At 42.0% G+C, this 24,623-nt stretch overlaps 1 protein-coding gene across 1 annotated transcript in view; it reads left to right on the forward strand.

Annotated features, from left to right (window-relative positions):
* antxr2a (ANTXR cell adhesion molecule 2a) overlaps positions 1-16,562 on the forward strand; it is a 100,871-nt gene extending 84,309 nt beyond the window's left edge. The window contains exon 17 of the mRNA XM_037777582.1: positions 14,017-16,562. Coding sequence (XP_037633510.1) covers positions 14,017-14,055 — 39 coding nt within the window. The 3' untranslated portion in view covers positions 14,056-16,562. The remainder of the gene's footprint in view (positions 1-14,016) is intronic.
* The last annotated feature ends 8,061 nt before the right edge of the window (positions 16,563-24,623 follow it).

Consider the following 24,623-nt stretch of genomic DNA (forward strand, 5'->3'; position numbering starts at 1 on the left):
CTGGCAGTGTTGCACACAATGACTGCACGAGTGAGCAGGTACAGGTTGACAGATGCTGCAACAGGAAACGGAATGAAACCTGCAAACCACCCGGTCATCGTGCATCAGGAGGTGTAAACGGTTCTGTTCTGAAATCAAGCGAGCATTCTAATCATCTTCCTGTTTCACAACAGCAGACAACTCCATGTCACCAATAATATGCTGCCATTGTGACGTGGCCATATGGTTAACCCTTTAACAGATTCATCCTTTTCTCTGGCAACCTGCTCTTGATGCACAATACCTGGGATACAAACTGGACAGGCAGATCAGACTTTTCATGTTTTTTTAGGATTAGACTCGATGCTGCTCAGATCAGTTTACAGGAAATGCAGTGACACAAGGATGCAAATATTAGAGTCAATAACCGTGTTTCCATTCATGAATTTTATCCGCATCTTGAAGTAAGCAAATTTCGATAAAACTTCCTCAATTACGCAAAAACGTTTTTAGGCTTTCTTGAGTTGTTTTGTGCCTTCGTGGATTATGGAAACGCTTTTGGCAAATAAATTCTGACGTAGGAAACGTTTAACTCACATGACTGATCAGCTGTTTCTGCTGTCGGCGTGTTCTTGGATATTCCCGTAATGCGCGAATGCTCGTCTTCGTCTCCAGACAGCGTGAAACATGGCCAATACTAGCTGACACGAAAGAGCAATAAAAACTTGCCCAATTGAAACAAATTCCTATCATTCCTTCGTGACATGGCCAAAAGACGTGACAAGACGTCGGTCCCTGACCAATCATCACTGGCTTTCACGAAGTGTGTGATGTCATCAGGAAGGAGGCTTCATGCTAATGGCAGTAGCCTACTCACCGGGTTGCTGAAGTGCCTCTGTTATTTCACGCCAGCTTTTTGTAGCGGTACATTAGTCCCTCGAGGAACCATCAAAAAGGCTGGATTTGTGTTGCCACAGCTCCACAAATGTTTCCTCCTTTTTCTTTTCACAATTCAGACTCACAGCACCAATATGGTTTTCTCTTTCGCATCGCCATTGTTTACTATTGTGCAAGCCTGCGCAGCAAGTCACGGCCATGACGGAACAAAAAAAAAATCAAACATGCTAGACTTTCTGTGACACTCTGACACACTACACGGGATAAAACGATCGATTGTCGTGCATGACTCATTGTCGTACCCGATTAGAGCCGACAGCCTACGAAAGCCGTGTCGGGACTGATATCATGTAGTCTGAACCAGCCATTAGATGGATAGATACCAAGTTGACTTGTTTGGTTTACAGTTTGCAACGTCTACTTCTTCTTCTACTCTGTTTACTGGCGGATAACAGCCATACGTAGCCTATAGCACCGACTTCTGACCAAACTACGCTGTAGCCCAGTTTATTCGCTCCAAACCAGTTGTTGGAAATTTTCCTAATTTGCATTTCTTTTTTACGTCATTTGAAAAATATGCTTCAAGTTTGCTTTACAATTCAATGGAAACACTGCTACTAATGCTGTATTCAGCTCCCATACAGTTCAGACTGATATGATCGAACAAGAAGAGAAATAACAGAGTGCTGCACCAACAAGCGAAAGCTACACAGGCTGAAGTCTGATCATCATTGTCTCCAAATGGCGTGGAAACCTCAAGAAAACAACCAACAGAAATGGATGAAACACTAGCATGATGGTTGGGACCAAAGCACCCGACCTTTCTCTTCACCACCAGCTTCTCTTTTCTCCACTCAGTAAAATATTCTCCTGTCTGCAGGAAACGGGAGCCAGCGATGCTCTGACAGTCTGCAGACCATATGCTGCTGCCTGCTAGCATAACTTTTTACTGCAAGCTGTCACTCACTCCCTCTCTGCTCCCAGGGTCAGTGAAGTAGCCATCAGAGCCCGGTTTCCCATCAGCCACCACTCTATTCACACTGTGACTCGGCTGTGTTGCTGTTTGAAAGGCCTGAGACATAAATATGCTAGTCAGAGGTTGGATTTTTATACCATCATATGTTTTGATGGTGAATCTTTATTATTGCTGTTATCACTCAGGATTTGGTTTCTGTCTGAATCAACATTACTCTGATCTTGCATAGTATGATCAAGTTTGTCTCTATCTTATCTTAACATGACATGTACCCGTAAACAAAGCCAGCTCCATAAAGGAATGGGATTCCCACTTTGTTGTGGAAGAACTTGACTTACACTGTTATCAGGACATTAAATGGGGCGTTATCAGTGGTTATCAGCCTCATAGATGTGGGTTAGAAGGGGCCTACTACACCCATTAGTAGGTATCGTCATCTAATCCCATTTACCGATCACCGAAAGAAGGAATGAAAGAAGACAACAACGACCTCTAGCAGTCATAGTAGTTATGATTGCTATGATTATGGTAAGGATGGCCTCTGAGCGAGGCGACCGGCATAACCTCAGTCTTGGAAAGTGAGGAGTGAGCAGAGGGATACTCAGTTGGTTGCAATCTGCAACCACACCACTAAATGCCGCAAAATTCTACCCACTGTACCTTTAGAACACCAAAACATGTTCTTTCCTCCTAAACTTAACAAAGTGGTTTTGTTGCCTAAACCTAAAGAAGCTGTTTTGTTTGTGTTTCATTCAGTTTTACGTGTTAAAACGTGTTGCTTTTAAGTTTTGATTTCACTTTTACAACGTAGTAGGTGTAGCAGGCCCCTACTGACCCACATCTATGAGGCTTATAACGACTGATAACACACATTTAATGAGCTGATAAGTGAGTCCTGACCTCAGCCCCATCCAACACCTTTGGGATGAACTGGAACACAGACTATAACTGATATATTTGACTTCAAGACATCTCTGACTACATACATGCTGAAAATCAAACATTTTTAACTGTATTAATTTAGATATTTTCCAAAATAAAAGTCCCTAGAAGTGTTTGATTCAACTTTTTCCCATAGTTTAGTGTTAAAAAAGTTGACAAAAATCGCAATATATCGCAATATCGAATCGCAATACATATCGAATCGGCACCCAACTACCGTGATGGTATCGAATCGGGAGATAGGTGTATCGTCCCAGCCCTAGTGTATACATATGAACATGGATGCGTTTATAACATGGATTTCAAGCATAGACTGTTTTCTATTTTGGAGCAGGAAACAAATTATCTTCCTGAAGGCATCCTTTCTTTTCCAGCATGTCTGTTAAACTTCATAGTAGTGAAAGGGATGGGTTTTTTTTTTTTCTCTAAATGTTTTCCTCCCATGTACCTTATGTGCTTGTATAATCTTTATTCATCTATTTACAATGAGAAGAACTGCCTGAGTTGTCAGCGAGCATCATGTATTTGGCCGAGTCTCAGGTGGCTCTGATTTCCCAGCAGGCCAGATGGCAGCGCTGTGTGGGCAGTGTGTGTGTGTGTGTGTGTGTGTGTGTGTGTGTGTGTGGACGAGGGGCTGTGTGAAGAGGGCCAGCAGCCTCGTGGAGGGAGGATTGCTCACACCCTGGCTCTCTCCTCTGTCCCCGTGCAGCTGTGCTTCTCCCTCCAACTTGAACTTTTAATTTGTTCAATATGTGGCAGAGGACACGGAGTAAAACAGAACACATGTCTGGTGGCTGAGGCTCGACAGGAAGGGACGCGGAGAGGGACGCGGAGAGGGACGATGACACCGAGTGTGGAGTTATTTATTTTTAACTTGTAGAAGTCTGCTGCTTCCACCACAGAGGATGGATGTTAATCTGATAAAGGGACAGTTCACACTTTTTTAGGGTGGATTGCACCAGCAGTTATCAGTTTAAATTAGGGCTGTCAATCGATTCAAATATTTAATCGCGATTAGCCATAGTTAATCGTGATTAATTGCAAATTAATCTCACATTTCCTATCTGTTCAAAATGTACCTTGAAGGGAGATTTGTCAAGTATTTAATCCTCTTATCAACATGGGAGTGGACAAATATGCTGCAAATGTGTGTATATATTTATTATTTGAAATCAATTAACAACACAAAACAATGACAGATATTGTCCAGAAATCCTCACAGGTACTGCATTTAGCATAAAACAATATGCTCCAATCATAACATGGCAAACTGCAGCTCAACCTTTTGGTCACCCTAAAAAAGTCTTATTCTGCGTTCAGCGGTTGTATTTAGCTCCACCCTCTCGTGTCACTTCTGGTTCCAAAAAACCAACATGGCGACGGCCTAAAGGCCGAACTCAAGGCTTCAAAACGACAGTCCAAAAACCAATGGGTGATGTCACGGTGTCTACGTCCACTTCTTATATATAGTCTATAGGTGCAACACACCCTTAGTATCTTCAGGGTGCTTTCACATTAGAGACCCGGGCCCGGATCCGAGTACACTTTTCCCCAAAGTCCAGTTCGATTGATCAGTGTGAACGCTCCGCATCGTACTCGGGCACGGTACGGATCGATCGCACCTAATGTGAAAACGCCCTTACCCAAAATCAACAACATTGATTGTGTGCTCCTTGAACAGAAAAGAGTTCCCTGCTTTACCTCTGAGAAGTCAAGTATTATTATTTATTTGTACTTTATTTAATAGCCACATAAAGCACTGAAAGATTTGTGTAAACTTGGTTCTGCAACCCGATGAGACACCAAAAGTTATTTCAACCCTTTTCAGGTTGAAGTGTAGCAGTAGTTTATACTGTAGGTCAACATATCCTCATACAACGATTCGTATGATATCTTCGCACATCTTCCTACGAATATCCAGCAACACGTGTCAATTTCCGCACGTTACATGCATGCAGTCTTTTTAAAATAAACTTCCATCTTCACAGGAAACAAGTTGGTTAGGTTTAGGTAACAAAACTACTTTGTTGGGTTTAGGAAAAGGTCGTGGTTTGGCTTAAAATAACTACGGAAGTGTGACAAATAAACCAACATTAACCTCTGGTTTCACACGGAACACGCACAGCAGTCTCCAGGGCGAAAGTCTAGTTTTATTCTCACCCAGCCATCCACCCCGACCTACAGCCCCCCAGGAGAAAGTTTTAGTAACTCGTTCCCTCAAGTTAGTAACTAAATTAATTAAAAAATTACCAAAATTATGCAAAGCATATTTTTCCAAACTAAGTGTTGTAGTACAACTATGAGTAAATCATTGATGTGTGAGGTAATGTTGGTGGTACTACACTGTATAATAGTGAAGTTATGGAATATTTTCATAGCATCTCTTTTCGGCGTTGCATTTTGTAGATGGTCCCTGACCAGCCGTCTCACAGCCGGCTGCACATAGAGACCAATGTAGTGTGTCCAGATCGGAGGACGGCTCGTTTTGATTAAAATGAGGTTGTAGCTCGTTGTCCACCTTACTACGATTAGAAAGAGCTATCGTTTGTGTTTTAACAACGTTTCGGTTATGAGTTATTGATCCGAAGTCAATGAGTTGACTGAATGATTGGAGGCAGTGCACTATGAGGGAACTAACTTGAGGGAACGAGTTAATACATTTTTCTCCTGGCGGTGTAGAGGGGCTCCGTACCGACCTCCTCCTTACGCGGCGTTTGTTGCTCTTTATACTTCCTGATTCACGATTACATGGATTACATACTAATTGCTTTCATGGAATATATCCGAATTCCAGTGCATTCATTTTTGAAGGTATAGCTACGAACGATGTATGAGAACAGGCTGTGTAGGTACTTCATGCAGTACAAAGTGTACAGCAGCTATATGATGCAGTATGGAGTTGCTGTTGAGCTCACTAACATTTTGTCAGAACAACACAACAAGTGTTGGAGTAATGTGATGAGTGTTGCAGTCGTCCTGTTGCTGTTGGATTAAGTAATCCCTAGATTAACTAAGATACTGTATAGGCTGCAAAGCTCTAATGTGGAGGAAAAAAAGTCTCTGTTCTGGTAATAAAATCTTTCAAAGCCTGTTAGCTTATCACTGCAAAATAAGCATCTTGCAACTGGATTACAACTCTCATGCTTGCAAGTGTTTTCACACTACAGTCCAGATGGGAGATTCGTTCTGTAACCTAAAATGGGTGCCTTCTTTGGTGCATCTCTTTTCTGTGTTTTTTGATAAATGTGACAAACTATACAATCAATTAATACGACAAGCCAATACAAATATTTGGAAGGGAGTTAACTCGCCATCAGCTGTGTTTTTATTTGCCTCCCAAAAGTGGTTGTGGAGACTCGTTTGAAACTGGTTCTGAGAGGAGACGAACACATGGCAACTTCCTCTTTCACTTGTAGTTTTGTTGAACTAATAGATTAGAGAAGATTTCTAGATTATTCTCTAAATTCTAGATGGAAAGTTGAGAAAAACATCCATTGAAACACACAAGTAACTTCCATGGCCTGACTCTGAACTGGACCTTCCAGACTACAACATGACCGAAGAGTTTTTAAGGTGAACCGACACTTTGGGCAGCATCCACCGCTGTATTAAAACCCCTCTGATTCAGTACCTGCACACAATGAATGGATTCAGCTCACATAACTAATGTTCGTTTTCCATTTCTTTGGCGTGTTGGAAGTTGTGTCCAGTTGCAACCTGCAGCTGTGCTCGCTCACTAAAAGCTTTTCATGCACTCTGAACAAACATTTCAAACGCTTCAGGTTTCATCTTTAGCTGTATTCGTGTCAATGACGGAGGCATTGTTCACTTTACGTCATTTCCTGGATGATTGTTTGCACATGTGGCTTTTTAAACAGGTGCGCTCAGCTGAAGCAGTGTAGTTTGGGAATGATTGTGCTGTACACAATTATCATGAAACCCATGAATGCAGCCAGCATTTCCTGTGGTTGTACTGTATGACGTCTTTTGAAACGTTTACCATCCTTCCAGCCTTTGTTCACTCAAGTGATCTTTTCCCCCCCAAGTCCCACGTTGAGGGCAGGAAATTGGAAAGACCCACAATAGACCCGTATAGGGGGTCTTTAGGGGGAGATAGCAGGTCAACAGTATACATCACATAGAAGTGGTGTATAATAGCATATAACATGATGATAAGTAGTATATGTCGGCCATCCCCATGCTCTATTATGTCTCATAAATTGTTATAGCAATGTTTGGGTTGAAACCATTTGTTACACAGATTTTGTGCTAAATGTAACCATTTTATACCACTTGAGATGCTAAAAATGATCAATAATCCCTCCAAAATACCACATTAAGACACCAAGACCTTGAGGAACACCGTAGAAAAAGCCATGCTGTGATTTGGTTTCAAAAACTTTTGACATTTTGGAGATTTCTGCAAGAATTGCATTTTTCGGCGATTGGATGGCGAGCGCTTCTGTTGTGTAAACTGATCATAAACCCCCTTATTGTCAATCTAGCTAGGAAAGCCATCCATCCTCTGAATGCTCTAGGTCTCTAGTTTGATCCATCCATCTTCTGAATGCTCTAGGTCTCTAGTTTGATCCATCCATCCTCTGAATTCTCTAGGTCTCTAGTTTGATCCATCCATCTTCTGAATGCTCTAGGTCTCTAGTTTGACAAGCTAGTATGACATGGTACCAATGGATTCTTTAGGTTTTCTAGTTTCATATGATATCTAGCTCTTAAAATGAACCTGCTACAGCCAGTCGGACCGGTCTCATTGGGTTAAACATCCCCTGTTTGTTATGCAGAATATAAAAAAAATGAAATATTCTGTAATGAAGTGAAGGATCCAGATGTTCAAATGATCTTGTTATAGGTCTTAAAAACCCCACCCATGCATGTGGTAACCGATTTGTAGTGAGATTGTTATGTATGTTTCACTCAAATATTCAACAACTAGAAAGAAAAATATTACTCTGTACCAACACGGTTCTTTCCCAAACAATAGTATAATTAATATTTACGATGTTTGTGTATCAAGAGCACAAAAGCACATCAAAAGGCCCAGAGTTTGGTCGGAGCTCTACGTTGCTGCTGCATCAGAGCTCCTCAGAGAGTTGCAGCTCAGGGGGACTCAAGCTGCTCAGGGTGTGAACGCTGCGATGAGAGATGAGAATGAAAATCAAACACACAGTCAGTCACTCTCTCTCTCTCTCTCTCTCTACTTCACTTCACTTCTGGAGCTCTGCCTCCAGTAACAAGCCAGCGGTCCCAGTGACAAACATGTTGTGTGAGGACTGGGCAAACGTGGACCTCTGCAGCTCCTGAGAGTGTCAACACGCTTCAGTGTAGGTGGCTAAAAACAACTCAGGTCAGATAGTGAAGTATTCCTCAACATGAGCATGAGTTGGGACTCCTGTTGAGAGGATTATTTCAGACGCTGAGATTATTGACAACACAAGATTTAACAATTTGTAATAAACGGTGCAGGAATCCTGTGATTTTTGGCAGCATGTTAGCTCTTTGTTACGTTGTGAGTTCTTTTAAAAAAGGTCTTACTAAAGATATTATTAGTGTTGCAATGGGCAGTCAATGAATTGATGAGAAAATTCATCAACAGCTTTAATAATTGATTAACCGTTTTAAGTAGTTCATCCAATAAAACGCCAACGTTTGTACAGAATGTTCCAGCTTCTTCAGCGTGGCACTTTGCAGCTTTTTTCCGCCTCATATCATCATTTATTGATTTTTTTTATTTTTTGACAATGAATATTACTTTACTTTCTGACATTTTCAGACTAATTAATGATAATAATAATAATAATAATTGGGGCTAGAAAACTAGAAAACCTAAAGAATCCATTGATACCAATCATGTCATACTAGCTTGTCATGAAGGAGGTTAAACAACGCTCCAAACTGTCATGGCCATTTTCAAAGGGGTCCCTTGACCTCTGACCTCCAGATATGTGAATGAAAATGGGTTCTATGGGTACCCACGAGTCTCCCCTTTACAGACATGCCCACTTTATGATAATCACATGCAGTTTGGGGCAAGTCATAGTCAAGTCAGCACACTGACACACTGACAGCTGTTGTTGCCTGTTGGGCTGCAGTTTACCATGTTATGATTTGAGCATATTGTTTTATGCTAAATGCAGTACCTGTGAGGGTTTCTGGACAATATCTGTCATTTTTTTGTGTTGTTAATTGATTTCCAATCATAAATATATACATACATTTGCATAAAGCAGCATATTTACCCACTCCCATGTTGATAAGAGGATTAAATACTTGACAAATCTCCCTTTAAGGTACATTTTGAGCAGATACAAAATTTGTGATTAATTGCAATTAATCATGGACAATCATCTGATCAATCGTAATTCAATATTTTAATCAATTGACAGCCCTAATAATAATAATGAGTTGATTGATAATATAGCTAATCATTAGTTTAAGTATTGATTTTCATACCTCTGCTGCAAACTATCACAATTTTGCAAATCACGATTTTGGTTTCCCACAATTAAATGAACATGCAATATTTAGTTTAAAATTCGTGCTCCTCTTATAGAAAACTTTGCTGCATATCAAATCAAGCCCTTCCTAAACTAACAGCCAGTAACCAGGGCGCGATCCAGATGTTTTGGCCTCAATCTGGGGCGGTTTAATGCCCGATCTGCGCATATTTTTGGGGCAAAATGCACTGAATTCAGTTGAAGAAGAAGCTTATTTTAAGTTTTATTTTGATGCAAAAATTTGTGCATTAGCAGGAATATAACAGAGTGTAAAAGTGAAAGCAGCACTCTGTTGATTTAAATGTGAAAGTGCAATAAAAATATTGTGTACCGAAAATCAATGAATAATCATGATCTCAATATTGATCAAAATAATTATCATTTTGTCCATAATCGTGCAGCCGTACAGCAAACTATCTACTATTATGTGTTGGACGTGTCCGATATATCAACATGGATTCTAATCAGTGTAGTTTGATATCAGGGTTTCATATATTTCCATTAGTTTGAATAGGAAGCCGGTGGAGTGTCAGTAATGAACCTTATTAATCACAGTCTTCATTTGGAAGTCTCTCTGACCCCCCCTCCTCTTGTCTCTTCACCTCTCCATCTCCCCACCTGACTCATCCGCCCGTCTATCCGCCGTCACGCTCGCGTCCGTCTGATGAGATTCCACTGACATCCCGTGCTGACATATTCAGACTATTGTTCTGCCGCTCCGGGTGGCACAGGTGGGCCTCCGTCTCTCCAACATGGCCCAGTTACAAGGCGGCGCTCCCTGCCAAGTCAGGCCCCGCTCATCCGGGAACAGGGGAGCTGGAATGGGTTTGACCGTATTGTGCTGCACCTGCTTCGCCCTCGCACCAGATCCCCCTGCTTCGCCTCGCCATTCTGCCCGCCGCGGAGAGCACTTCTCCCCTCGCCGAGCCCCCGCGCCGCAAAACCCGTAAAATCCACTGAACTTAGCCGCTCTGATGGCCGCGGCCAAAACAGCATCTGATGTGCCTTATTTGTTGACTGTGTGAGATTAGTTGCAGAGGGTACACGTCGAGGGGCTTACCATGCAGAGATGGAGCGAAGCCCCCACCCCTCCATCAAACACCCACCAGCCCTGCCAAATAATGAGGAATGGAAGATTCTCCAGCTTGTCTAAAGCCCTCGTCACAGTCGGTCCGTGCACACTTCTGCTCCCGAGCCAGACTGTAGTGCAGATATACTGTAAGAGCTCCCACACCAGAGGAACCGGCTGCTGACTTCTGCAGTCGCTCTGCAGCTCTGGAGACAACATCCTGGTCATTTCTGTCCCTCAGCGGGACGCTGTGGGAGGCCTGAACGTGCAAGGATTTCTCAAAGAGATGTGCAGATCTAATATGTGCACAATTTAATGCAAATTCAGCACATGAATCAGATGTTTTTAAAATCAAATTCTGTGCTAATTCAGAAACTTTCCTGTTACAAATGTCCTGTCATACCTCTGAAACCCAAATTAAAATCCAAATTTACTTTTTTTCCTCATCAACTCAAATGCAACTTGAGCTGTGATCAGTTAAACACTCGTACTGCGTCCACAACCACGATGAGTCTCTGGACATCATGCCTGGATAATGAGAGTGAATCAATGTGTAAATCCAGAGAGCAGGAAGCAGAAACCAGGTTACTGAGAGAAATCATGTTCAGTGAGGAAATCAGAAGACGTATTTACACGTGTTGGATTTACTCTCATTAGTCAGTGAGGACGTTTCCCTCATTTTGAACCACCATTGGCTCATTTTTAGTCTATTTGAAGGTGTCCTGCTTTTGTGATATGACGCTGCAGCCTGATCTTTTTTTGGACACAGTGAGAGGACAGTCTCTTTCTCTGTAGAGCGAGCACACCGTCTCATTCAGACTGATTCATATCAGTTTCAGTGGGACTTTGGATCGTCTTATTTTTGAGGATGCACCGCTACGAGTCTTTTCCCTCATCCTGGCACACTGAAGTCTTTATCATGTACATGTGCACTTACACAATACCAGTTAGAGATGAGTGATGGGGATTGATAAGGATTTATTGATATCAAAGTGAATGATTCTGTTTATCGGTTTGATTCTTTATCGATTCCCTTATTGATTCCTGTGACAGGAGAAAAAGTCCTACACAGGTTTTCAGTATCTACTCAGCTGTTTTATTGAACACCGTGTAGAATGTCGGCCTAGTAACATTTGCACGTGTTAAAATAAATTGCAATGCTCCTTTTCTATAAAGGATATAACTTGGAAAACAAATATAAAACTGACTGATGAAAAATAAACAATTTTCTTTGTCAAAGAATAAATCTGCGAAGCCTGTCTGCGTGGCGCTAACGTTATTATAACGTAGGATATTTGCCCTCGGTGATGGATGGGCCCTCGTGCGTAGAGTGTCAAATACTTGGCATTCCTAGTATTTCAGCCCATGTTGCATCGAAAGATGTTTCAACATATTGCTTTGTGTTTCCACCCTTTATTTTTACAGATATTAAGAGTAGCACTGTTGTCATCTTTACTCGTGAAATGAAGCCACGCTTTGGACCGTGTCTTCCTCTCCGTCATGACTCCTTCCTGTTGCAAGTTTCCAGCATCGTAGACGCTGAGTTTGATGTTGTGACTCAGAGTTTTTGCAACGCACAACTGTCAGAAAAACGTGGCGGCATTGATAGAAGGAATTGATAATCTCAGAGGCGTACGATTCCAATGGATCGGACAATATGGAACCGGTTCTCGATTCCCCTCCCTAGTAGAGATTCAGTTATGCATCTATGTGAGCAAAAACAAACGGGTTCTCCAGCAGAAATGTGTCTCTGTTAAGCTGGTTTCTCTGATCCTTTAACCTGCACTCAAACACACAGCTGTGAAGAATTCAAAGCCAATTGGGGGCTTTTATTTTGAAATTTCTGCCTATGATTGTGTGGCTTTCCTCTCACCTCAAAGGATGTTTGTGTTGCACATTACAGGGTCAGAAAACATCTCTCTTATCACTTGTGATTTTAAACCTTTGAGGAATCAGGAAATTGTCTTTGTAAGAACAGTTATTGTTTGTGAGAAAACATGTTGCTGTTGAGTAACAAACTTCCATTCACCCTCATTGAATGGTGATCTGTATGGATGGATGTGACTAAAACAAAGTGGGTTTTTCTATTGTGATTTGGGTGAACTGATCCTTTAGTAACACTCCTGCTGTTGCAGATATGACGCCGCTCACCGCCTCTAAATATTTACAGTCAAAGGAGGCAGAGGACCAAAGTTCCCAGAAAGGATTAATGAATAAAGACCGTCATGATGTGATGACCAGGTTACAGTGAGCACATGTAAACACACACACAGACAGACAGACAGAGAGAGAGAGATGAAGAGGAGCAGAGTCAGAGAGTTCTATGTGAGTGTGTTGGAGGTTGGAGGCCGGCTGGCTGCTGGGGATTCGCTGTGCGAGAGCTCCCTCTTGGTGCCAGTCGGCCTACTGTTGGTGAGCAGGACGCTGCTGCTGTTGCACCGAGACGCTCAGACAGCTGCCCACACACACACACACACACACACACATACAGTATAAGTACACATGTTGGGTGAGACCATGCACACAGGGATGAAAGTGAGACGTCTTTTTTTTGTCAGTATTCTCAGAATCGTGCTGCTGCTTCACCAGCTGATTCTTCATTTGATGTGATTTAAATATGATTTCTGCTGATTGTTTGACTTTATTTGTCCTGAAATTATGATGTCATTAATTATTTTTATTTAAAGTAGACGATTATTTTCATTATCGATTAATCTGCCTACTTTTTTCTAGATTGATCGTTTAATCGTTCAGTTAACAAAGTTGTCAGAAAATAGTAAAAAATGTCCTTCCCAATTTCTCAAAGTCCAAGATGATGTTTTTAAATGTCTTGTTTAGTCAGTCAAAAACCCAAAGATATTCAATTGAATATGATATAAAAGCAAATCTTCATAATTGAGATGTTGAAAACAGAATTTTCTGACACTTTTGCAGGAAAAATGACTTTAACGATCAATCCATTATCAAAATAGTCGCTGATTATTTTTTAGTCGATCGACTAATTGATTAGTCGAGTAACCGTTGCAGCTCTACTGAAAAGTGTGTTCTCTATTCTTTTAGTTTTGTATACGTTAATTATGTACGACCTCTTATTATTAAGCTGTGTTTATTGTGTTCCTGGTTTGATTTTACTTGCATCGGAAGACATTTAATACATATGGATAAATATTTTTCTTTATTTTTATCTTTATATTTTATTTGTAATTATTATAAACAAATATGTTTTTTTAAACATTTATCTATTAACCTCCACATTTGTACCTCTGTAAATATGTAAAAGTGTAAATTCAAATTTAAGTTAACTATCTTTTTGCTATTTCTGCTTTAATCGCTGCTTTTATTTATTCATTTTTATTCTTAACTACAATGAGAGAAGCCTGCAAAATTTCAATAAAGACAATAAAGATCATTGTATTATTTTAATAGAAATATCTGTTATCAAAGAGCCAATAATCAAATCATGATGCCTACACTTTTTATGTAAATTAGATTATAGGGAAATAAATAGAGATGTTCATTAGAAATATTAGCACATGTAAAACAAAAGGTGTTAATTACTCAGTAGTACTTGAATAACTGCAGTAACGTTTTGATTATAGAAGTAGTAATACTCTCTCTTTGTGTCTCTGTGTGCTCTGCAGGGTCGGTGTATTAATTTCAGCCGTGTGCAGCGTCAGTAGGAGAGAAGAGAAGAGAAGAAGAGAAGGACGACGGTGTGTAAACCAACCATGTGCTGATCGCTGAGGACCACAGAAGGAGAATTCCAGTTTGTTTTTATTGAAGATCTTTCCGTCCTGCAGCTGAAACCACTATCTGTTCACTCCGCTCTACTATAAGCACAAAGTTTCCCTTTCTGGTTTCCTGCTCACCGGGTGAAATGTTAATATCTTATTCATTAAGTTATTTTCTACCTTTTTATATATGAGACCATTTTTTTAAATTAAGAAAAAAAAAAGCATCCCAGAACTCTTTCCCAACATATTCTGACCATATTGTGCCTTCTGTGAAAAACCTAATTTCACGGACACAGACGGAAGCTATCTAAAGAAAAAAAAAAAAAAAAAAAAGCTGGAGGAAGGGGGCTGTTTGCCGTTGGCGTGGAAGTCGGAATAATCCCAGTGGGCCTCACAAGTGCAGAAGTCCGTTGCCTCTTGGCAATGTCTCATCACAGATCCTCTCCAACTTCAGCGGCGCTGCACGCCCGCCGGCCGCCCTCTGACTGGCTCATCTTGTCATTTTAACACTGAGAAGTGCACACGCATGACAAATTGTAGACAGGATGCCCCCGAGGTATTGGACGGCACCGAGACTTTGCCCTGTAGTTTTATCGTTGTTGTGTTTTTTGTTTTTTTTAAGACACCTTCCCTTTCATTATGCACTCAGGACAAGAAAATTAATAGAGCGTTATTCGACCGCAGGACCAAGGAGGATCTCCAGCTACGTTTGAGGGATTGATGCCTTCAAGACCTTGACATGGCGCTTGGTGTTTTTTGCCCCTGTTTTTCAGCGCAGTCTGCTCTCTGCTCAGCAAGGCGTAGCACATCACCGCCCATAAACAGGCCCATCAGTTAGGACTTTTTAAGATATAGATACGGCGGCCGCCGCAATGCTCCTCGGCTCCCACCGTCTTAATCCTCCGAGGGGGCTTCCCGGGCCGCGTCACAACCCACTAGTTCACCAGAATATCAAAGTTTAATTAAAATAATTAAAGGCAACAGCAAGCAGCAGCCTGTGAAGACCTGGCTGTCTGTTTTTTATGTCTTTTGACATTGAATGACCTATTACTGCGTTACTCACAGGAAAAAGAGGACACGGCGCCACGGTGACGGTGCGCCACGTCCAAAACGCAAACCCAAAGTAACGGATGCGATGGACGGATAAGTATTGTTCATTTCCAGAAATTATGTCCCACCCCCCCTCTCTCTCTCTCCTCCACCCCCAACTGCCTCACCCCCCAAAAAAGCAAAGCAGGGTATATATGTATTTATATATATATATTGTGGATTTGTCAAGCGCGCTGTCACGACGCCAATCTCCAAATGATGTTAGTGTGAGCGGAAACACTGTGGGGGAGGAAAAGGGGGCAGCAGCTGAAGAAAAAGGCTCGAATGATCCAGTCACTTCGGATACCGTACTTCAGATGCAAAATGGATATTCGAGTCGAAACCTGACAAAGCGCGGCCGGCTTTGACGGGAAGCGGTATAGACAATGACCAGTGGCTGGGTCAGTGGGATGTCTCCGTGCAAGCAGGGAAGCTTATCAAATGACACTAAAAATAAGTTCAACAACCATCAAGTTTTGAGGGGGGGAACGGGTCTTGCATTCGGCGGGCGAGCGCTGCGGGACGGGGGCGGCGCGCAAAACAACGCCGGTCTAATTATTATTCCTTTGTTTCGTCTTCGTCCCGATCGCAGGGACGTAAATAATCCCAAATCAAATCCTCGGGGTGTGCTGGTATTTCTGTCCGACTTAAACGCTTTTAGCCTCTTGCATAATTTTTTTTCCCGCTGACATTTAATGGGCTCGTCAGCCTCTTTCTGGACCGACGAGGAGATTTTTAGATTTTTTTTTTTAATGTTACAACCAAGAGCAGAGGAACGGTATTAACCCGACTAATGAGATATTTACATAGCAGTCACAACACTGCTAATAACACGTCACCCGTCCCCTCCTCTCCACACAGCGTTACACACCACAGTATTCACTTTTTAGTGTTGTACATTTAAAACAAATTGTTGAATATCTTTGTGCCTTTTTTTCAAATGATTTAAAAGTATTTTTTTATATTTCTGCACTTGTTAAATGAGTTTTTTTTAATCACACAAAATAGTCATAATTGTTGATATATCTTCATTTCATTCATCTCTCAAAATTACAGATTAATTTGCATGCACTACTTTCTGCTTAGTACATCATTATCAGCTCATTTACGGTGCAAAACAAATGTGTAATTTATCATTTTATATTCTTTAAAATTGTACAGTTTGTGCCTTTTTTATATCCACGTACAGTTGCACCTTTAAGTCCAGGTTGGAGCCACACAGGCTGCACATAATGTGTGTGAGCTGCAACCCAAAAATAGCAAAAATCAAAGCCTTTTTTTATGAGTTTTACACTGTTTTTATTCTGTTCTTGTTCTACACTGCAGTCTGTTGTGTCAAATATACATTCAATGAAAAGCAAAGAGTGTTTTTTTTGTGGTTTTCTTTTTCAACACGCGTGTGTGTGTCTGCGTGTGTGTGTCTGCGTGTGTGTGTGTGTGTGTGTGTGTGTGTGTGTGCTGGTAGGGGTGGACATGCTAAAGGCCATCTTTAATTGGGCCCTCACAGATTTATAGGGCCCGACAGGGAACGTGATTATACGGAGTGTGTGTGGACAGAGGAGTGGACAGTGTGCAGCCTCGCTTCCCCCTGTGAAGTCAGTCACCGGAGGCACCGCGCACACACACACACACACACACACACTCACACACACACACACACATACAGCATCCCTCCGAGGTCTTCAACGCCCCAAAAATGAGGTCTTGCATTTAGTAAAAATATGCGCTCGTACACCTTCTGCTTTATCCATGTTTGCATGCTGTGACAAGATGCCAGCTGAGATGTGTGTGTGTGGGTCAGTGTGTGTGTGTGTGTGTGTGTGGGGGTCAGTGTGTGTGTGTGCGTGCAATAACCCCTCCTCCATGTTGGCAGTGAGCGAGGGACAGCGATGTCTCGTTGTTGGAGCTTTAGATGTCATAAAGATCCCACTCGTTTGTAGAATAAACTCTCCTCTCACAGAGGTTGTTTCAGGTTTTCATCTCATTTCTGACACTAAAAGTCTCAATAAATGAGTTTAGTTGAGTTTATTAGGATCCCCGTTGGCTGACGCCACGACGCCAGCTAGGCTGCCTGGGGTCTGACACACATTAGATACATTCAAACATCACATACAAAAAGCACTGTACTCACATTACCTTATATAAAGTGAGGTATACATATTTCAAACCAAGCTTTCCTACAGACGCCGCTGCGTCGTCGTTCTACCAGCTGTATGATGAGCAGTAGAGAACTGAAGTCATCAGTCTGTTAGTTTGCTGAAGTCTTGATTACAAACATTTTACTGACAAACAGCTGCATGAAACCAGAAAAACCTCATAAAACCAGTGAGTCACGAGTCTGGGTATTCACAGTTCCCCGAAGCTATAATGCTGATTCTGTATAAAGTGGACTAAAAACATCCTCTACTGTGTGTGTCACTGTGATCCACAGACAGGACGGCTCCACGCTCACTAACTAAACCGCCACCGTAAGCTGATTACTGCTGACCAGTTCACACACACAACACCAACACCAGCATCGGAGACGTTACGTAGACTTTTATAAAGTGCTTTATTTTAATATCTGCTTATCTGCTCTGTTCCCTGTTGTGCTTCTGATCAGCAGCTAAACACAGCTGGCTGCAGGAAACACTTTCATATTCATCCTGTTAAAGATGACGTTTCTAGACTGAAGTCTGGTGCACGACCGCTGTGCAGACATCACGTAACCCGTCCTTGTCTTACTGTACTTTACTGTTACTAGCAGCATTATAAGTTGATGTACAAGTTGGAAGTTCATGAATGGTAGAAGTTCATCTCTATAATTTCGCCTGCAACACTGCACACGTTTATCTCCTGAACACTGGAATGGACGGTGGCTCGGAGTCAAACAACCCTCTTTTGCCTTTTGACAGATGCGAAAAAACGCAGAAAATAGAACCTGTTCTGAAAACTTTAATGACGTACAAATGGTCGCTATATCGTGACAGTAGTACATGAAACAGGTAACCTGAAAAAATCATGTTCCTCTGTGTCCTCCGGTGCTCCTAACGGCATCTGCAAGATTTCACAGACCGGAGGAAAACAAGCAGTCAGAGCTGATCTGAGGTCTGCTGTCCAGCTGCCGTCTATGAGAGCCGGCTGTCAATCACTCTGAACTCCGACCAAACGGTCAAACTAGGCAGCGCTGATCAAATATGAATCAATATTCTGTTACGTTAATGTCTATTTCTCTCCTCAGATGTTTTCAGAATCATCTTGTAGTGCACGGTTTAGCTGTAAAATGAGACAGTTTGTGACGCCGCCGCCATTGTGAAATCTGGTAAAGGAACGTCAAGTACCGGTCACATGACCAGAGCACAGCCAATAGGAATGCTCTCTCTCAATGTACTTACCTGTGATTGGTCAAAGTTTCCCGTCACGGGCTAGATTTTCTAAAGCCTGAAATCAGAGCCATGAGGAGGTGCAGAAGTCTAGTTTTCTCTCAGAACACTTGAATTACAATATGCTGAAAGGTTATTATGGAATTTTTGCCTAATGATGCCAAAAACATTCTGCCTACTGCAGCTTTAAATCCCCCCCAAAAAAGTGGACGAAGAATATCTACAACAGACGAGATGAATGTATTCACACAGGGGGGACAAATAAAAATGGACTGAAACAAAAGACATGAAGTGGGTGAACAGTTGGTGGGAAAGAAGTGCAAATAAAGAACAACTAAAAGAAGGTAAAAACTACCAATATGACAAGAAACAACTCATTCATCCTCAAAAAATAACTCCTGTGAGTAGATTTGCGAGTTGTCAGGCAAAACAAAATCTTTTCACTGTACATTTACTGTTTAATTAATTACTTATAGTCAATAAAAACAATCTTTAAAAGACAAAAATAACTCCTAAACTGTAACTACAATTTTAACAAACTTTCAATGCAAATAAAAACGTTATTTTTGCGACAACTTTTTGTGAGAGAGTCACAATGGAGCCGTCTCATATACGACGCTGCCATTCAAGCTTATACATCATGTGTAATGTAAACGGGCTCAGTGCATAGAGACACACTGATGTACCAGAACAAACAGAATAGTTTGGAGATGAAAAGACATCTGAAAGGAGAATAAAGCAGCTGAATTACCCAAAAAGATGTTGCCTGTTTAAAGAAGCTTAGACACTGCGAATATTCTTTATTTCAGCAGGAAATGAATTCACAAATATGAAACAAAACAGAAACAAGATGATCAATTTGTAGAAAAGAAAATTAATTTTTATGACTAAAGTTGATTAAACTCACATCCCCTCACACGTCAGGCATCGCCGCAGCAACTTTGAGAAGAAAACAATTCACTCTTGTACGAGTTTGATCCCTTGTCTAACGTACTGATTGGAATAAAAGAGGCACATGAGGACGGCAGCATCCTTCTTCTATTTTTATATTAACGCTCACAGCCAAGAAAACACCGAGCAAACTCTTAAATCCATCCTGAGCTGTGCCACAAGGTTCTGTTTTCGCAATTTGATGGAGGGGGCTTAGCCGCCATAAAATTTCAACCTCCACTTCCCCTGATAAAGTTTCTCTGGCAGGCAGCGAACGGACTTAAGCAGCTGTTGCCCCCCCCTCCCCGAAAGCCCGTCTGGCTTTCCCAGGTTATCCCGATTTGCACAGTTGTCTCTGAAATTTTTGGGTAACTGTGGGATCAAATACTCCCGCTAACCTTTGAAAAGCCTGAGCCCAGACCCCGTCGGATCCGGAGGGGCAGCCCGTGCGCCCTAAGAACAGCTTGTTAGAGTTGACACTTGATTTTATGCATTGTATTTCTGAGAGCATTACAACTAAATCCCCTTCTCAGGCGATACGGAGGGCTGCTGTTCAGCGACGGCTGCGGAGAATGCAGGTGGGGGGATTAGGAGAGCTCGGCGGTTCGGGATTTCGGAGCTTTATCTTGATGCTCTTTTCTGTGAGCTCCCTGTGAAATTTAAAGCCCAATATACTATATATGCTGATAAAGATTTAGGACTCCTGTAAGATGATTAGACTGTGTGTCAGTGATGGTGTACAGTTATTTCAAGAGAGCATGCGAGGAAGCGGAAACCCACATATGTATGTGTAATAGAAGTCCAATCTTATTACACGCAGGATCTGGGTGATTGTGCACACTACAATAAAACATAATCATAATGAACCGTGAGACGATAAAATGTGTATTTCCAAACGCTTTACTTAGAAAACAGACTTGTAACTAAGTACTTCTACCCAAGTATTGTACTTGTACATGCAGAAAAAATGTAAATATATAATGAAATGCAGTGGTCACGCTGTTCTCATACACTGTTGGTAGCTAGACCTATGAAAGGTAATGCACTATAATTCGTATATATATCCCACAAAATCAATTTGTATGTAATCCACGTCATCGTGAACCAGGAAGAATAAAGAGTGACGAACGCCGCGTAGGGAGGAGGTCGGGGTGGAGGGGTGCGTCAAAAACGCCAGACTTTCACCCAGGAGACCGTCGTTCAGGTCCAATGTGAAACAAAAAGTCAACATTGATTAGTTTGTCACATAACTTCCGTACATCCTAAACCTAACTACGTTTTTTTCCTGTGAAGAAGAAAGCTTTCATACATATGAGGATACGTTGCCGGCGTACATCAGCCCAGTTCACTAGGAAAACAGCTGTCGGGGTGTAAAGACCATTTCAACCAATATAACAGATAGTGGAGACTGGAGAACATCGTCAACCCTGCCTTTAAGTGGTATTATAACGAGTATAACAAGCGAGAAAGTCAACAAAGGTGACAGGGAGGGGTCAAACAAACACAGGACTTTCAACCAGGAGACCGCCGTTCATGTTACGTGTGAAACCAAAATGAAGTGTTGACTTTACGCTTGTTATGTAAGAAAGTCCGCAACATTTTATGAAAAACATGTCCGATTTAAAAAAAAAAAAATGTTTAAACGTACATAACTTAGGTTGTTCAGATTTTAGGGATATGGAGTATTTGAAGATACTCCAAGAAATGACATCACAATAAGCAAAAATACCAATGTAGGCACTGGCGGACCAGAACTGTATACGATATAACAGTCTGAAAGGTGCCATGGTGCATGATAAGTAGGCTACGTTTAGCCTTGATAAGTACATAATGCTTTACCAAACATACTGTACTTGTTTTGTACATTGTAGTATTGCTATACTGAGGTAACAAGCAGACAAAACTTGATCTATATCGCAAATTTAATTCCAGGGTAGATGCAGTGTGCTTTAGTTCTTAGGATCTTAAACACTAAAAGCCACTTCACCAGATTTTGATTTGGCCATTGGAACAACTAAAATATGACCTACAGTAGAAAGTCATATTTCATAGAAGAGGATCATAATTGATAGGCAGGTCAGAGATGTACCGCAGAGCAAAGCCAGCAAGTAAATGATCTGATTACTTCTCCCACTGGAAAAGAGCAGATCTAGTTGTTTTGTTAAATTCATTTCCTTCAGAATACTTTAATGTTTGAGATGTTATGTGAGCGTGTTCTCAGATGAACAGATGGTGAGCACATGTAGAAGGTTGCAGATGCCGTTCTCCCTCTCCCACCTATTGCTGCACACACAGAGATAAATAAATAACTCTTCTCACAGCAACCTGCTTTTGCACCTAAATCTGTGCCGCGCTCAGAGATGCTCCTGCTAGGTATGAAATAATGATGGCACAATATGTGTGCTGAAGCTCCGCGGGGGCATATGTTGAGTCAGACGGCCGAGCGAGATCACCTGTCCGGCCGGAGGGGCCGACGGGCCGTCTGGAGCCCGCTAATGATAAACCTCCAACATACTGGCTCATGGCGGGCCTTCTCCGAGCTGCAGATCCACGCGGGCAGCCGCGGTCGCTTCTGCTCCGCGTCTGAACCCACGCTGACCCGGCGCGGCGGCTGACTGAAGGCCCTCTGAGCCAATCGCGTGGGGCCGTGTGAGCCCGGGCCGGCCCGGCGGGGGGGTGGAGCCCTGGCAGAGCCGGGTCGAGTCACCTTGCCAGCAGCGCTCTGCGTCGCGCTTTAATGAAGGCAGAGGGAAACTTTGGCTGGAGGTGTTTGTGTGTAATCATGTCACATTTCCAGAGAGGCGAGAGGAGGCAGCAGATCGCTTCTGACTTCTCCAGCAGATGTTTGGAAATGGTGCTAATGTTGTGGATTATGTCTGTGGGTGAACAACACTGATACTAATGACAACTGAGTTTGCTTGGGTGAAATGTGCCTTTAACCGAAATATATGCATAAAATATGTCTCATAAGCAGCGTTACTGTAATCATATCAGCTGTTCCAGTGACGCGTTATATTTGATTTAACTCAAATTACACTTACTGGCCGAGTAAAAATTCAATTTATTCCATTATACTTACATTTTCAAATGAATTCTACCACGACCTATTTGGCTCATTGCTCCTCCGGGTGCCAGAGTTAAGAAAGCAGTAGAAAGGTATCAAATTGACCTGCCTATTTTAGCTAATTTGAAGCTCTGTGTCAACATGTTGTGCAATGTGAGCGACAATCGATTTAGAAAACACAAGCAGTCCAAGCTGACCAATCACAGGTCTTGTTGTCTCCACATGATGTCTGTGTAGCCTCTACAGCTCTGATGTGTGGTTGCATTTTAAGAAAATTGCCAGTTAGCTATAGTGGCTACGTGCCTATACCATAACTTCTTAAAAATGCATTTAGTCTGCAGAACTTCTCATTCATATCATTCATCACTCATTCATGCACTCATCCAGTCCGTGGACGCAGTGGGGGTGTCAACACAGAGTTGAACCAGGCTCAACTTGGCCAGATACATGTTAGCACACATTCCTAGATTACTTCAACCCAGTTGCCAGAATTTTTTTTGGCATTGTACATTTCTGCAAACCACAGATGAATGTCGATGTTTCTCAAGCATAAATACATTTCCTATCAGCCTCGTATCGTGCTTGCAGAAACGCACATTTGCACGTGGTTAACATTGTGAAACGATTAGTGAGGCTTAGGCAACAACACTACTACAAACTACAAAACATCACTGTTTGTGTTCAAATTATAACATAACGTAAGAACGGAACGGAACAGCGGAAACTAACAACGGAAACTAACATCGTAACAACCAAACAGTGTAACGCAACAGCGTAACGTAACAACATAACAGCATAACAGCGTAACGTAACAACATAACAGCATAACAGCGGAACGTAACAACATAACAGCATAACAGCGGAACGTAACAGCGGAACAACATAACAGCATAACAGTGTAACTAATCAGTGTAACGTAACAGCTTGACGTAACAATGTAACGTTACAACGTAACAGCGTAACGTAACAACGCAATGTAACAATGTAACTACTTTAAATAAATAACAACCGCCCTTAGCTGACTTTCTTACATAGCCATCTACCACCCCTCCCACACGCCCTTTCTCGCCCTTTATACTCGTTATTATACCAAATAATAACGGTTTGAATAATAATCGTTTGATATACTACGTCACTCACTCTGACCAAATGCAAAAACGTTGATATTTAATGTATTAGTGGTTTGCAGAAACATACAATACCAACATTTTTTCTTGGCGACTGGTTTGATTACTTTACTGTACTGTACATTAACTTTACAGTTTACCTTACTGTAACATGAACGCTGTATTTCTACTGCTACTGTATAGATATCTGATCTTTAAGATCTTGCTGTAAATCAGTGACTCTATTAAACTGAGGTTTGAGGTTAATGCATTATAAATCTAAAACTTTAAAACTCGGCCAAAATGTTGCTAATGAAACACTGGTATTGGGGGTTTTATATATATATACTGTATATATGTATATACAGTATATTCAGTCCTGTTGTCGTGCCTGTTTCTCCATCTTGTCCTCCCTCTGGAGATTCTTCTCGTCGGAGCGTCCGACCCAGTCTCTAATCCGGCCCGGACCGCAGGAGGGACGGCAGATCCGAGAAGCTGTTTACAACCTCAGCTGCTGCACTCGCTGGGCCGAACAAACACAGCTCTCCCACACGGCCGATGCCACTTCTCTCCGTGGCTGGCATCGTTTAACATTACAATATTTTCCCGGTGTTTGCCCACGGATGATGAGGCTCTCATTGCTATGCATGTGCCAGATGAATCATAAACCTATACCATATGCCATTGCAATTTGCTGATGGGCCCAAGCTGTTTTGGTGGATATAAAATCCTGGGATTATGGAGGCTTGATCCTCAGTGAATGAAGGGAGAGGAGGACAGGGAGGCAGAGAGAGTGAAAGGGGGGGAAAGGTGGAGGGCGACGCTCCCCTCGCTGCGTTCTTATTGGTCCACAGGTCAGGTAGGAGGCGGGGCCGTCGACCGACACCTCCCAGACTGTTTAATCTAGCGAAGGCTGCGAGGTATTAGCTCAACCTGGTGGTTTGTGAAAAGCAAACAAACAAT

The sequence above is a fragment of the Sebastes umbrosus genome, chromosome 8 (assembly GCF_015220745.1).
Source record: "Sebastes umbrosus isolate fSebUmb1 chromosome 8, fSebUmb1.pri, whole genome shotgun sequence".
In the NCBI taxonomy this organism is placed as follows: domain Eukaryota; kingdom Metazoa; phylum Chordata; class Actinopteri; order Perciformes; family Sebastidae; genus Sebastes; species Sebastes umbrosus.